Genomic DNA, 13860 nt, shown 5'->3' on the forward strand with positions numbered 1-13860 from the left:
TTGAGGTCAGAGGTCAAACCCCCGTCTTGTGCATAAACCAGTAAACTCAGTTCACCTTTGCTGTCATGAGCACAGGTGCTGGTCATTCCTGAGACGAGTGCTGCTAGAGTTTGGTATCTCCCTCTTCCTCCAAATGCCCATTTTCATCTTGTCTCCTATACTGTTCTGTGGCCAGGGCCTTGAATGCTGTGTGGAGTGAGTAGGAGGTACAGAAATGAGTCGTGGCTCATTTATCCTCCCACCCCCCCCCCTCCAGAAATGTCTCTGAAGGATCTGCTTCGCACTTCAGTGGTTTGTTCCCCGACTTCTTCAAAGGGCTCCTCCTGTCTGAAGTCTTGAGGGTTTTTGTCTGTTTAATGCTGCATTGTCCACCCTGTCCTCTGGTTCAGTGTTTCCTGTGGGAGCAGTAGGCGCTCCTTCATTCTGACTGGATTTGCAAGATGTGTTCATCTGCCTTTCTAACCCATCTTATCACTAGTCTCATAGGGTAAGCCTACAGCAATTCCCTGTTGATTGCTAAAAAGAATTTAAACTCCTCCTCCTTTAAGAATTACCCAATATCGGCCCTGTGTTACCTGGAAATTTTAATTTTCTATTGTTTTCCGAAACTCCGGATAAACTCCCTTTGGTCCACACTTCTAAATGTCTTCTGTTTCATTGGGGTGTGGGTTATTTGTCCAGATTACACATTCTTTAAGTCTGAACTCAAATATTCAAACCCTCCTTGAAGTTTTTCCTTCCAGCTCTAATCATCACTCCAATCTCTTCTTTGACTTTGACTCCACCTCATCATGGTGATGCCTTAAAAAAAAAAGCTAGGTCTGATCAAGGAATCTGTTATTTGATTATGTATTTTTTGCTTGAGCTTCTGCACACCACGCCCCCCATAATCCAATAAAGAAAAGGCCATGTTCTGTCCCCTCATCATAGTATGTAATATATAGTACATGTTTATTTCTTTGATTATCTGAGGAGCCAGGTTAGTGAAAGAACCTTGTCCATTCAATCAGAAATAATTTATAGGCAGGTATTTCTTTTTATTTTATTTTATTTTTATTTTTTTATTGAAGTATAGTCAGTTTATAGTGTTGTGTTAGTTTCAGGTGTACAGCAAAGTGATTCAGATATAGGCATTTATTTCTAAATATGTATGTCTAGGTGACATCCCATATATTCTGCTGGTAGTCGAAAGATGTCCATATGATTAAAATTAAGAACAACTATGATTTCTATTGAGGGGTTCAAAAGAAATAGGAAATAGAGCCATACTTTCTAAGAGGTTTTGGTTAAGAAAAGAGAACAGAGATGCATGGGTAATTTAAAAGTCAGCATTGCACATGGAATGTTAATGTTCCAATGCAAGGCTGAATCAAAAATATATGGAGAGTAATTATTTTCAACTATAAGGGGAAATGGAGCTAATTAACTTGAGAAAGGACTTGAATAGTATTTTTTTTTAAGCATGGACACACCCTAAAAGATAGGGTTTGAGTGGATCAAGGCTGGAAGTCCGGCAAACTTAGTAAAACAATAGGAGCAGAGACCTGTGGTTGAACGTAAGCTGGAGCATTGCTGGTACCAGACATCTCGGTGTAGGTGACAGTGCCTTAGCCTGTGATCTGTCTCTCCACTTGATGTGAAAGTGCCATGGTGTAAAGTGCTGATCCACCTCCTGAGACTGATTCCTCCTTGTCCTTGTCCACTGGCTAAACTCATTGTCGCCCCATCAGTTTACCCGTTTGCAGTGAGTCCTTTCACATCTAAGAATTGGTCATTCACCCAGCATCTTTTGTCTTCTCATCATTGCTCCACGTTTGTATTTTACCTTCTATACCCAGTTTTGAACAAAATCTTAAAAGTAGCAAAGATCAAAGGTGCTTGTGTGTGTTTTTGCTGCGTTGGGTCTTCGTTGCTGTGCGTGGGCTTTCTCTAGTTGTGGCGAGCAGAGGCTACTCTTTGTTGCAGTGTGCAGGCTTCTCACTGTGGTGGCTTCTCGTTGTGGAGCACGGCCTCTAGGTGTGCGAGCTTCAGTAGTTGTGGCACACAGGCTCTAGAGCGCAGGCTTAGTAGTTGTGGCACATGGGCTTAGTTGCTCTGTGGCATGTGGGATCTTCGCAGACCTGGGCTCAAACTCGTGTCCCCTGCACTTGCAGGCAGATTCTTAACCACTGCGCCATCAGGGAAGCCCGGTGCTTGTGCTTTTGTCAGCTTTTCTCACCACTGGAGATTGTGGAGGTTGTGTGTGTGCATGTGGGTGCTTATTCCAAACCAAAAGAATAAGGGAAAAAAGTACACTTGGAATTGTTTTCATCTGTCCATGAAGCTAGCACCTGTGCCACAAAGAAATGGCTTGTGTACAAGTCACATCTCATATCTTATATAGGAAGATGTATAAAAATTGGTTAATTTTGCCTCTTTTTAGAAGAAGACTGGGAAGCCCATGATCTGATAGAGGGAGCCCAGGAAAATGAAGACAAACATTCAAGGCAAACCGAATCTGTCAACAACAAAACCCTGATTGAAGAGAGAGGTAATGTTTTTGGTAAGACTTTTAATGTGGAAACAAACCCTGTTCCTTCAAGAAAAATATCCTGTAAATGTGACTCATGTGGAAAGAGTTTAAAATCTACTTCAGAATATATTAGTAGTGATGGAAGCTATGCAAGAATGAAGCCGGATGAATGTAGTGCATGTGGGAAATCTCTTCTCCATGTTAAGCTTGAAAAAACCCATCTAGGAGATAAACCTTATGAATTTAATCAAAATAGGGAGGCTTATGCTCTAAATGAAGGAAGTATTTATCAGAACATTCATATTTTAGAGAAACCCTTTGAATACATGGAATATCAGAAAGCCTTTCAAAAGGGTACAGTGTTTGTTAATCATATGGAGGAGAAGCCCTACAAGTGGAACGAATCTGAAATAGCCTTTCTCCAAATGTCAAACCTCAGTGTGCACCAGAGAGCTCATATGGAAGTGAAGCCCTATGAATGCAATGCATGTGGGAAGTCCTTCTGTAAAAAGTCAAAATTTATTATACACCAGAGGACTCATACAGGAGAGAAACCTTATGAATGTAACCAATGTGGGAAATCCTTCTGCCAGAAGGGAACCCTCACTGTACATCAGCGAACACACACAGGGGAGAAGCCCTATGAATGTACTGAATGTGGGAAAACTTTCTACCAGAAGTTACACCTCATTCAACATCAGAGAACTCACTCAGGAGAGAAGCCCTATGAATGTAGTTATTGTGGAAAATCATTTTGCCAGAAGACACATCTCACACAACACCAGAGAACACATTCAGGAGAGAGACCCTATGTTTGTCATGACTGTGGAAAAACCTTCTCCCAGAAGTCAGCACTTAATGACCATCAGAAAATTCACACAGGCGTGAAACTCTATAAGTGCAACGAGTGTGGGAAATGTTTCTGCCGCAAGTCTACTCTGACTACACACCAGAGGACACACACAGGAGAGAAACCCTACGAGTGCAATGAATGTGGGAAATTCTTCTCTCGGTTGTCATATCTCACTGTACATTACAGAACTCATTCAGGAGAGAAGCCCTATGAATGTAACGAATGCGGGAAAACCTTCTACCTGAACTCAGCCCTCATGAGACATCAGAGAGTCCACACAGGAGAGAAGCCCTATGAATGTAATGAATGTGGAAAGTTATTCTCCCAGTTGTCATACCTCACTATACATCATAGAACTCACTCAGGCGTGAAACCCTATGAATGTAACGAATGTGGGAAGACCTTCTACCAGAATTCAGCCCTTTGTAGACATCGGAGAATACATAAAGGAGAGAAGCCTTATGAATGTTACATATGTGGGAAGTTCTTCTCTCAGATGTCATACCTCACTATACATCACAGAATTCATTCAGGAGAGAAGCCCTATGAATGTACTGAATGTGGGAAAACCTTCTGCCAGAATTCAGCTCTTAATAGACATCAGAGAACACACACAGGAGAGAAAGCCTATGAGTGTTATGAATGTGGGAAGTTCTTCTCTCAGATGTCATATCTCACTATCCATCATCGAATTCATTCAGGAGAGAAACCTTTTGAATGTAACGAATGTGGGAAAGCCTTCTCTCGGATGTCATACCTTACAGTACATTATAGAACTCATTCAGGAGAGAAGCCCTATGAATGTAACGAATGTGGGAAAAAATTCTACCACAAATCAGCCTTCAATAGCCATCAAAGAATTCACAGGAGAGGAAATATGAACGTACTTGACGTGGGAAGGCTTCTTTGAAGTCACACCTCATTTAATGTCACAGAACCCTCAATATTTCTACCATCCTAAGATAGTTCACACAGGTGAGTGTGGACAAGCCTTCGAGCATTATAGTCAGACTTGGAATCTGGAAGTTCACAGGATGGAAACCACAACTGTAACTAGGCCCCATGATGGGTTGACAAGAGTAAAAATTTATTGATACTTAAATTGTACATAGTTTCACCATGGATTCAAACTATTTCACATATCAGGGAATTCAGACCAAGGGAAAATCTCTCAACTTAAGGAATGTGGAGAATATATTCTGTTGGAAATTATGAATACTGAAAGTTATGTTTCTGATAAAATATAAAGCTTTTTGTAAAAAAGGAGCTGCAGAAGATGGCCGCTGTGAATAAATATGCTCCTTATGTAAATAGAAGCTGTAAAGTTGTCAGGTAGCTAATCAAGACAGCAACATGGCAACATTAAGCTCATATATGAGTGGGTCCTGAGGATGTAGGACTAATGCTTTTGAGGGTGTTTTGGTCTGTTTGTTTGCTTTTTAAGATGCTGCATTACAGGAATTGTTTGTTCAGTTTGAGTCATGTTTGAAAAGGCATCCTATCCTTATTAGAATAATTTCTAAGGCATATGGTAAAGACCCATTTTAAGTAGCACCACTATGTTAGCATCTTAATATGCATTGTTACTGAAATAATATTTGAAGGATAAGAAGTATGCTGCTTTTTGTAATCTTCCCTGGCATTTATAAATGCATTTTATCATTGGTAATGAACTAAGTCTTCCATAAGGGAGCCAGTGTTTTTAATAATGTTTTCAACTGTATCTGAATTAGCAAGAGATAAAAATCTATGCAAAAAATAGCAAATGGCATAGATAATTTACAATTGTTAATGCTAGAAGTCTGTAGTGAGGAACATAGGACTCATTGCACTCAGTACAGTTTTTTAGATGAACCTAAAATAGTTTCATTTTAATCTAATTTTTTCCACCTACGGTTTTTTATTTAGATGCCTACCTAAGTGTAAGTGTGCAGAGCACACATAATGTGTAACCTAGGAATTAATTTTATTTGATAGGATGGTATTTTTAAACTGTGCTTTGCTCCTTCCTGAATGGATTAAGAGTGGGTTCATATGGCTTTGTAGCTGGCATTGTTGGGTGACCACCCTAGTCACTCACTCCTTATTGTTGGCTGGCCAAGTTTGGGTATCCATTTCTCCTGACAGAACAGAAAAATCCTGATTAGTTTCAGCCAATAATGATAATCCCTTTCTCATGGCCAGCAACTGGTTTAGAGTGGTCCAAGGACCCATTCTAGACAAATAAAGGAAACATCTGACAGGTTATTTCTGGAAAAGTTTTCTTCAAAGCTTCAAGGAATCATGCTGGGTGAAATGGAACCTTGTTGAACTTTTTCTCCTCTGGAATGTGATGCCTGGCTCTGTCTTTCAGCAATGAATTATGATATAATTTGCACGTGGCAGAGCAGAAAGATTGGAAGAACCTGGGACCTGGGCAATGCTCTTGAGCCACTGAACCAGCCAGCCATGTAGCCATTCCACCTCTGGACTGTTTCTTTTCTGAAAGACTAAATTTATTTTTAAGATGATTGATTTAGGTTGTTTTTAGGGATAACTAAAGATACAGAGTTTGTAGGAGTTACGCGATTGAGAAGTGGACTTTAGGCAAATCATTTATTTTGAGCTGTTGATTTCGAAATTACCTTATTTTCTGTAAATTTTGGTGTAAATAGTTTAAGCATTAGAAAACCTGAAACCATTAAATGTGTATGTTTTTCTAAATTGTTATGTTACTGACCTAAGAACCTCTGGAACCTGATACGATGTCAGGTATATCTATCTTTTGGTAATGCATGACATAAATTTTGTTTAGGTTAATTTGTTATTCATGGATCATTGCTATCATGTTGTTGACAATATATGGTGTCAGGTAAGGACCTACTTCTGTTGTCCAGTGATTAGCCTGATACCCTGTATTATTTGAGTAATTCACCCCTTACCACGGAGATGAAATGCCATGCTTCTCATGTATTTCTGTCACTCATGGCACCTGTTTTTTGTTGCTTATCACTTTTCCACCATATGATCTTGAGTCTGCTACATAACAGGAATTAAAATTCTGGTAGAGTGTATAATAGTTTTGTGTAGCAACTATATTTGTTGAAATGATATTTGCAGAGGTTTCCTACACTAGAGGGAAGTAGCTTAAATAAACAGTATGCATTTTAAGTAAAATATTTGAAAAGTTTAAATGGTTTACCACATTCTTTTTCTCTTATGGAGTGCCTGACATGAAAGGGTCCTGTACATGTAAGTGGTCCTCAACTGCCTCTTCAGTAATGCAGTCGTGGGATTTCTTTATTGTTTCAGAGATGTCAGTGTTTTCATATTATTACATCTTTGAAATTAGGATCTATAGCATGTTCTGATTCAACTGGCATTGATTTTTTTTCTTTCTTAGAGGTACTTAAAATAATGGGTTGTCTTAGATTTGATGGAATGCAATATTTGAAAAGTTTTTAACTATTCCTGGCAAGGCCTAAGTTCATGAAAGAAGGCACCACAGGGGATGGTTCTGTTTCCCCACCCAGCAGCAAACCGAATGTGGAATTGGGCAGAGCGGGAGTACTTGCTCTTTATACACAGTGACCTCATACTGTGGAGTGTAAGCAGATTTGGAACTCCCAGGGGGTTTCCAAGGGCTGAGCAGGAGGTCGACCCCTCCTGGCACATAGAGGTGAGATTCCCCCAGTTTTTTTGGTCTGTTTTTTCAGTTATCCTAGTGTTAGTGAAATGGTGGTTCATTTGATGCTTCTGTGGCCTCTCAAACAGGTCAAAATGAAGACCATTCCTAACACCAGGGCCCTCTTCTGAGGCAACAGTCACCCTCTCTTTATTCCACCTCAGCGTGGCTGGCTGGGCTGTCCACTCTAGCGCCCCAAAGAAAGTTGTATGGATAGATACTGGTAAGGATGTATTGGTATGTTTGTATACTGTGGAAATATGTAAAATGATACAGGCATCTGGGAAACTAACCTGGAAATACCTTTTAAATTCAATATGTGTGCTTTATCATGCAGTAGTACCCCAATCTGTTGATAGATCCCAGAGAACTTCTATACACAGGAGGATGTATATACAGGGAATTTCACCACAGCAGGACTTTTGAGATATCCTAGGTGACTGTCATTAGAAGAGGTGAGTAAAATGTGGATCAAGCAGTGGGGTGGTGTCCAGCAGTTAGCAGTGTGTGCTTTGTTGTAGCACAGCTGATTAACCCTTTTAGATATGAATGAAAGAAAAATGGATGGAATGAGATTTCGTGCAACTAAAAAATGTTTACATCAAAGTTACACACACACCCTCATAGAGGCTACAGTAGTATGTGCTTAAGGTCATACCTTCATCAGTGTGAGTACCTGTGGGGGAAGGGATGGAATTGGGGTTTGGCATGAAGAAACAGTGGGGTCCACACAGAAACCAATGCTGATAATAAGTATGTTTTTAACTGAGTAGTACAGTTAACACTGTGCCCAGGACTCCTCCAGAAATATGAAAACATGCACACAGGAAAAGTAAAGGCCCCTAATTAAAATCCCCAATAATGTTTTATTCTGTTCAGTTTTAGCCAGAATTTTATAGCTTAGGTACCTAAATGGTGCCTCCTGTGCCTTTTCTGGCAACTTCTACCCAAGCCAACTTTCAGGAAAATGGCACAGCTGCTTGTAAACGTTCTTATGATGAAAGAGTTATACATGTGAGTATCTGCATCACTTTGTAGAACTCAGTGTAATAAACTGGGCTGCTGACTGTACTACAGTGTTACCCTGCTTTGTTTATGAAAGAGACTCCCCCTTCAGTTTCAACTGGCACATCACTGGAGATTTGACTTCTCAACTTACCTTTTAGGTAGGTTAGCCAGGTGATTATGTTGGAGCCCATTAGGGAAATCTGTGTCATCCTCTGAGTCACATTCTTAAAAGAGTCACATTCTTAAAAGTTGGTTCTTCACTGCCTTTCTTCCTTCCCTTGCTTGGGCTGTGTTTGATAGAACTTATTATTCTAAAACATATAAAAACCATTCTTGGTTTATGCTGTACAAAAAAGAGGCAGTAGGCCAAATTTGGCCTATGATCCATATTTTGCCGACTCCTGCTTAGGGGATGGAAAAGTAATACGTTGAAGGGAAACTTCTCTGGATAACACCATGGAACGGGATGAGGAGGGTCCCCTACCTCCCTGGACCCCCTGTTTGGAACTGTACATGAGATTTCAATCTCTTGGTTCAGCCACTTTGCTTGGCAGCCAATCTGACACTTACACAGAATTAGCCAACAAAAAATGAACTGCAGTCATGTCTTCTAAAATGCAACCTATGCCTTCCTCCAAAACTTAGTGGTACACTAATGATGAAATACAAGACTGAGTCTTAGAAAGTAAAAGGCAGCCCACTCAAAATCTTTTCAACAATAATTTTTTCAACAAGATTATTCATGGAATCAACAGAATCCTAATAAATACTAGCACACTGTAATAGTATTAAATTCCTAATTAAATATGCAGTATTTTACCTTCAGAAAAATGTGTGCGCCCGCCCCTCCCCCCAAAGAAAAAGAAAAATGTTCACCCAGATCTTGGTTTGTAATTTTTCTCCACTAAATGGAACCAGAGCTCTTAAGAGTAAAAGCTTATTCCAATGCTGATTAGGAAAATTAAGTGTAGAACAGTCATTTGTATTAGCAATCAGGAAGTGCTCGAAAACTGACGAGAAGTGATTTCACCAAAAATGGCAGAGTAGAGAAATCTGTCCCCCTCCCCCAACATGAACAATTAATGAGCTGGCAACGTTGGCAAAACTCTAGAATCTAGTCTGGGACTTAGAACCACCAAGGAAGCTTGATAAGGGCAACACTTTGCAATGAGAAAGCTGCCCACCCACTGTCCCCCACATCTCTGGTCACCAGCCCGATTGCTGGCAGCCTGAGCCCCAGGCACAGGTTGCTGGGGGCAGGGCAAGAATGAGACCTTACCCCACAGGGCTGTGCTTGTGGGCCTCACCTGTGGGCTGCTGTCTGTAAGTCAGTAACAGGGCGTCCCTTTGTTGTTTCCTTGACTCAGAACAGTCTTCCCAGAGGGCTGGTGCCAAAGGCATTTAAAGGCACAAGTCCTGGGGGTGGAGGCAGCAACCTGGTGGGCAGGATGACAGTCAAAGTGAGCAGCAGACGTATTGAGAAGCCTGGGAAGGGACAGGTTGGAAAATGGAGTTGTGTGTGGCAATACGAGCTTTTGAAAAGCTTCCTAGTGCACATCGTGTGTGCCCAGGTGAGACACAGCTGAGAAAAGACCTGAAAAGTCCCTATGCTCTCACCTGGACTGGCCTGCAGGCTCCATGTAAGCTGGAAGTGAAGGCTAAGGCAGAGTGGAACCAGCCTGGCTAAGCGCTGAAGGAGTGCCCAACACAGCCAGCCTGCAAAACTGGGGGAATGTCCCCTTTTTTTGGCTCCAGGTGTTTACAGAAGCTGACAAAACACAGCTGACCTCTGGAAGCTAATGGAACAGAATTAAGTGGCCACACAATATACAGATTCAATGCAATCCCTATCAAGTTACCAATGGTATTTTTTACAGAACTAGAACAAAAATTTTTTACGTTTGCACAGATACACAAAAGACCCCAAATATCCAAAGTAATCCTGAGAAAGAAAAACGGAGCTGGAGGAATCAGGTGCCCTGACAAAGCTAATCAAAACAGTATGGTACTGAAAAAAAAACAAACATAGAACAATGGAACAGGATAGAAAACCCAGAAATAAACCCACGCACCTATGGTCACCTAATTTACGACAAAGGAGGCAAGAATATACGAGAAGACAGCCTCTTCAATAAGTGGTGCTGGGAAAACTGGACAACTACATGTAAAAGAATGAAATCAGAACATTCTCTAATACCATACACAAAAACTTAAAATGGATTAAAGACCTAAGTGTAAGTAAGGCCAGACACTATAGAACTCTTAGAGGGAAAAAACATAGGCAGAGAACACTCTTCGACATAAATCGCAGCAGTATCTTTTTGGATCCACCTCCTAGAATAACGAAAATAAAAACAAAAAACCAAATGGGACCTAATTAAACTTAAAAGCTTTTGCACAATAAAGGAAATGATAAACAACAAAAAGTCAACCCACAGATGGGGAAAAAAATATTTGTAAATAAAGCCACTGACAAGGAATTAGTCTCCAAAATATACAAACAGCTCATGCAGCTCAGTATCAAAATAACCCAATCAAAAAATGGGCAGAAGATCTAAATAGACATTGCTCCACAGAAGACATACAGATGGCCAAAAAGCACATTAAAAGATGCTCAGCATTGCTAATTATTAGAAAATGCAAATCAAAACTACAATGAGGTTATCACCTCACAGTAATCAGACTGGCCATCACCAAAAAGTCTATAAACAATAAATGCTGGAGAGGGTGTGGAGAAAAGAGAACCCTCCTGCACTGTTGGTGGGAATGTAAATTGGTGCAGCCACTATGGAGAACAGTATAGAGGTTCCTTAAGGAACTAAAAATAGAACTACCGTATGATCCAGCAATCTCACTCCTGGGCATATATCCAGAGAAAACCATAATTCAAAAAGATAAATGCACCCCAATGTTCATAGCAGCAGTATTTACAATAGCCAAGGCATGGAAGCAACCTAAATGCCCATCAACAGAGGAATGGATAAAGAAAACGTGGTATATATATATAATGGAATATTACCCAGACACAAAGAATGAAATAACACTATTTGTAGCGACATGGATGGACCTAGAGATTATCATACTAAGTCAGACAAAGACAAATATGATATCACTTATATGTGGAATCTAAAAAAAATGATACAAACGAGCTTATTTACAAAACAAACAGATTCACAGACTTCAAAACAAACTTATGGTTACCAAAGGGGAAAGGTAGGGGGAGGGATAAATTAGGAGTTTGGGATTAACATATACACACTACTAAATATAAGATAGATAACCAACAAGGACCTATTGTATAGCACAGGGAACTATATTCAATAACTTGTAATAAATCACAATGGAAAAGAATATGAAAAAGAATACATATATTCTTTATGAATCTTTATGAATCACTTTGCTGTACACCAGAAACTAACATGACATTGTAAATCAACTATAGTCCAGTATAAAACAAAAACTAAAAAGAGTTAAGTGGCCACACATGACGAAGGATATAGACTTATAAAAATAGCTTAGAAAAGTCAATAAGGACGCAAACGACAAGAACCCACAACAAAAAATCCCTGGGGCAGGGGGAGAATCTGATTTCCAGAGTTCCCACGTTATCTAAAATGTCTAGTTTTCAGCAAAAAATTACAAAACATGCAAAGAAAGTATGGCCCACTCACAGGAAAAAGACCAACAGAAACCGTCTCTGAGCCCTGCCTCTGGTTGGGGGGAAGTGGTCCAGCCAGTGGGATTAGGAGTGCCACTCAGTAGGCAGCTACTTTAGACTAAATTTAAATTCAATCAGAATCCCAAAAAGCTCTGGAGAGGAGCCTGGTAAATCCGTTCTAAAGGTCGCCTCTAAGAATTAATGTGGGAAAAGCCAAGAAAGTCTTGAAAAATAGAAATGAAGAGGGACTTGGAGAAGTGTTACAAAGCAAGAACAATTAAAATGCCACTTTAGTTAATTAGCACAAGTGTAAAATGTGAGCTATATAAATAAAAATCTGGAAAGAACCAGAGTACTTACAACCTGTGAGTCAGGACAGAGAAGGCAAATAAGACAATGTAACCAAGCTGCCTGCAGCTCCAAGGTCAAAACAGACCAACCACTGGTCTACAATCATCTGCTGAGCCTGTGCTCTAGAGCCCGTGAGCCACAACTACTGAGCCCATGCGCCTAGAGCCCACGCTCCGCAACAAGAGAAGCCACCACAATGAGAAGCCCACACACCGCAACAAAGAGTAGCCCCCGCTCATCGCAACTAGAGAAAGCCCGCGCACAGCAACGAAGACCCAATGCAGCCAAAAATAAACAAATAAATAAAAACATTTATTAAAAAAATAACAAAACATGGAGTATAGACTGTCATAGCCCCATGTCAATCCATGTACCCTATGAATCAGAATCTACAGGTAAGTGATGTAGGCCTATGTACTTAGGAAATGCTTTCTGAATAAACGTATCTATCAGCATTAATAGATGAGCATATCTATTATATACTATACATCAAATTAAGGAAGAGTTAAAAAAAAAAAAAAAAGACGCCCCCCAGATGGGGACAAAGGCCTCAGCAATAACCAGATGCTCTCAGGTGTCACAGTATATGATGAGGTCTGAAATCCTTATGGCTCAGCTGCTAAGTGAAATGGGAATTCTAAGAGGGGAGAGAGTAAGAAGCACTTCAAAACAGAGGTGAGTACTTGAGCTCAAACATAAACTAAGTGTAAAATATGCACAACAAGCATTAACTACATGCCAGGCACAGTCCTAAGCCCTTTCTTAAAGATCTGGACAGGCAAACCTCAAGAAGAGGTGCAGATGTGGGTAAGACGTATGAGCAGTATTTAGAAGGAGGATCATATGGAACTTACCATGAGTTTTTGAGTAACATCAACAAAAAAGGATGAATATGGACTGATATGTTTAAGAAAAGGTATTTTAAGTAATAGAGGACAACCCTAGGATTATATAAGGCCAGCAACAAGACGAAACAGATGCTTTAGATTTAAAAGTATATACTTACAGTTAGGAATGAAATAAGGCATCAGAGAATAAGGTTCTGGTTTTAAGTAAGGTCACTGGAAGGTAAGAATAAAAACTATAGAAGACAGTTTTCAAAAGAAAATTAAAAATAAGAGGAACTATGGACAGATCAGTATTACAGGTACTTTTCATGGTTGTCAGATAGGGAAGAAGAAAAGGATTAGAACCCAAGTAAGTGGAAATAAGGAACGTGAGAAGATTTACAATTTGGAAGAAATGATTTTAGGGTTAGTTTCTGCCACACTGACAATGAAAAGACTAGAACACCTCAGGTAAAGCAGAGAGTAGAGGGCAGACGAGGCGGAGATAGAGGACGTGGGAATTTTTCAGTCACTGGGTAAAGTGAAAACCTTAACTCTTAGGAACAGATGAGGTACGGGGAAGGGACATTGTAAGACCTAGTTCTTGACAAACTCTTCCCAGCAGAGTGATCATGTGATCAAAACTGCTTGCTATTGAAAGACGTCTTAATTTTTGCCAAATTTGAGCACAGAAAATGCTATTTCACTGTCATACTTTTTACTTCTCTTATTACGAATGAAGTTGTAGATATTCTCATTTATCATTTGTGTTTTTGTTTCCCACTTGTGTTTCCTTTTCATGTATGTCTTTTGTCCACTTCTCTGTTGGGTTGTTTGACTTTTTCTTATGAATTGTAGGAGTTCATTATTCAACAAACATTTATTGAATGCTAAACTGTGGCTGGCACTATCCTAGACAGTGGAAACACAGACATGAAAGAAAACAAACCCTGTTCTCATGAAGTTTACATTCCAGTGGGAGGAAGC

At 40.0% G+C, this 13860-nt stretch overlaps 2 protein-coding genes across 9 annotated transcripts in view; one reads left to right on the forward strand and one right to left on the reverse strand.

Moving 5' to 3' along the window:
- ZNF12 (zinc finger protein 12) overlaps nucleotides 1–13860 on the forward strand; it is a 62476-nt gene that overhangs the window by 40198 nt on the left and 8418 nt on the right. For 4 of the 8 annotated variants that reach the window (XM_070043567.1, XM_070043564.1, XM_070043566.1 and 1 more), the window contains one exon: nucleotides 2423–8100. The exons of 1 other annotated variant lie outside the window; for it this stretch is intronic. In XM_070043567.1, coding sequence (XP_069899668.1) covers nucleotides 2423–4275 — 1853 coding nt within the window. In that variant the 3' untranslated portion in view covers nucleotides 4276–8100. Of the gene's footprint in view, nucleotides 1–2422; nucleotides 8101–13860 lie in introns of those variants that run through there. 3 more of the 8 variants (XM_070043569.1, XM_070043570.1, XM_070043568.1) reach the window with 2 other exon arrangements.
- The window catches only part of LOC115846822 (zinc finger protein 510-like), a 31228-nt gene continuing 18377 nt past the window's right edge, over nucleotides 1010–13860 (reverse strand). The window contains exon 7 of the mRNA XM_070043590.1: nucleotides 1010–9473. Within this exon, the coding sequence (XP_069899691.1) occupies nucleotides 9439–9473 (35 nt within the window). The 3' untranslated portion in view covers nucleotides 1010–9438. The remainder of the gene's footprint in view (nucleotides 9474–13860) is intronic.

This window comes from Globicephala melas, chromosome 15 (genome assembly GCF_963455315.2).
Source record: "Globicephala melas chromosome 15, mGloMel1.2, whole genome shotgun sequence".
Lineage (NCBI taxonomy): Eukaryota > Metazoa > Chordata > Mammalia > Artiodactyla > Delphinidae > Globicephala > Globicephala melas.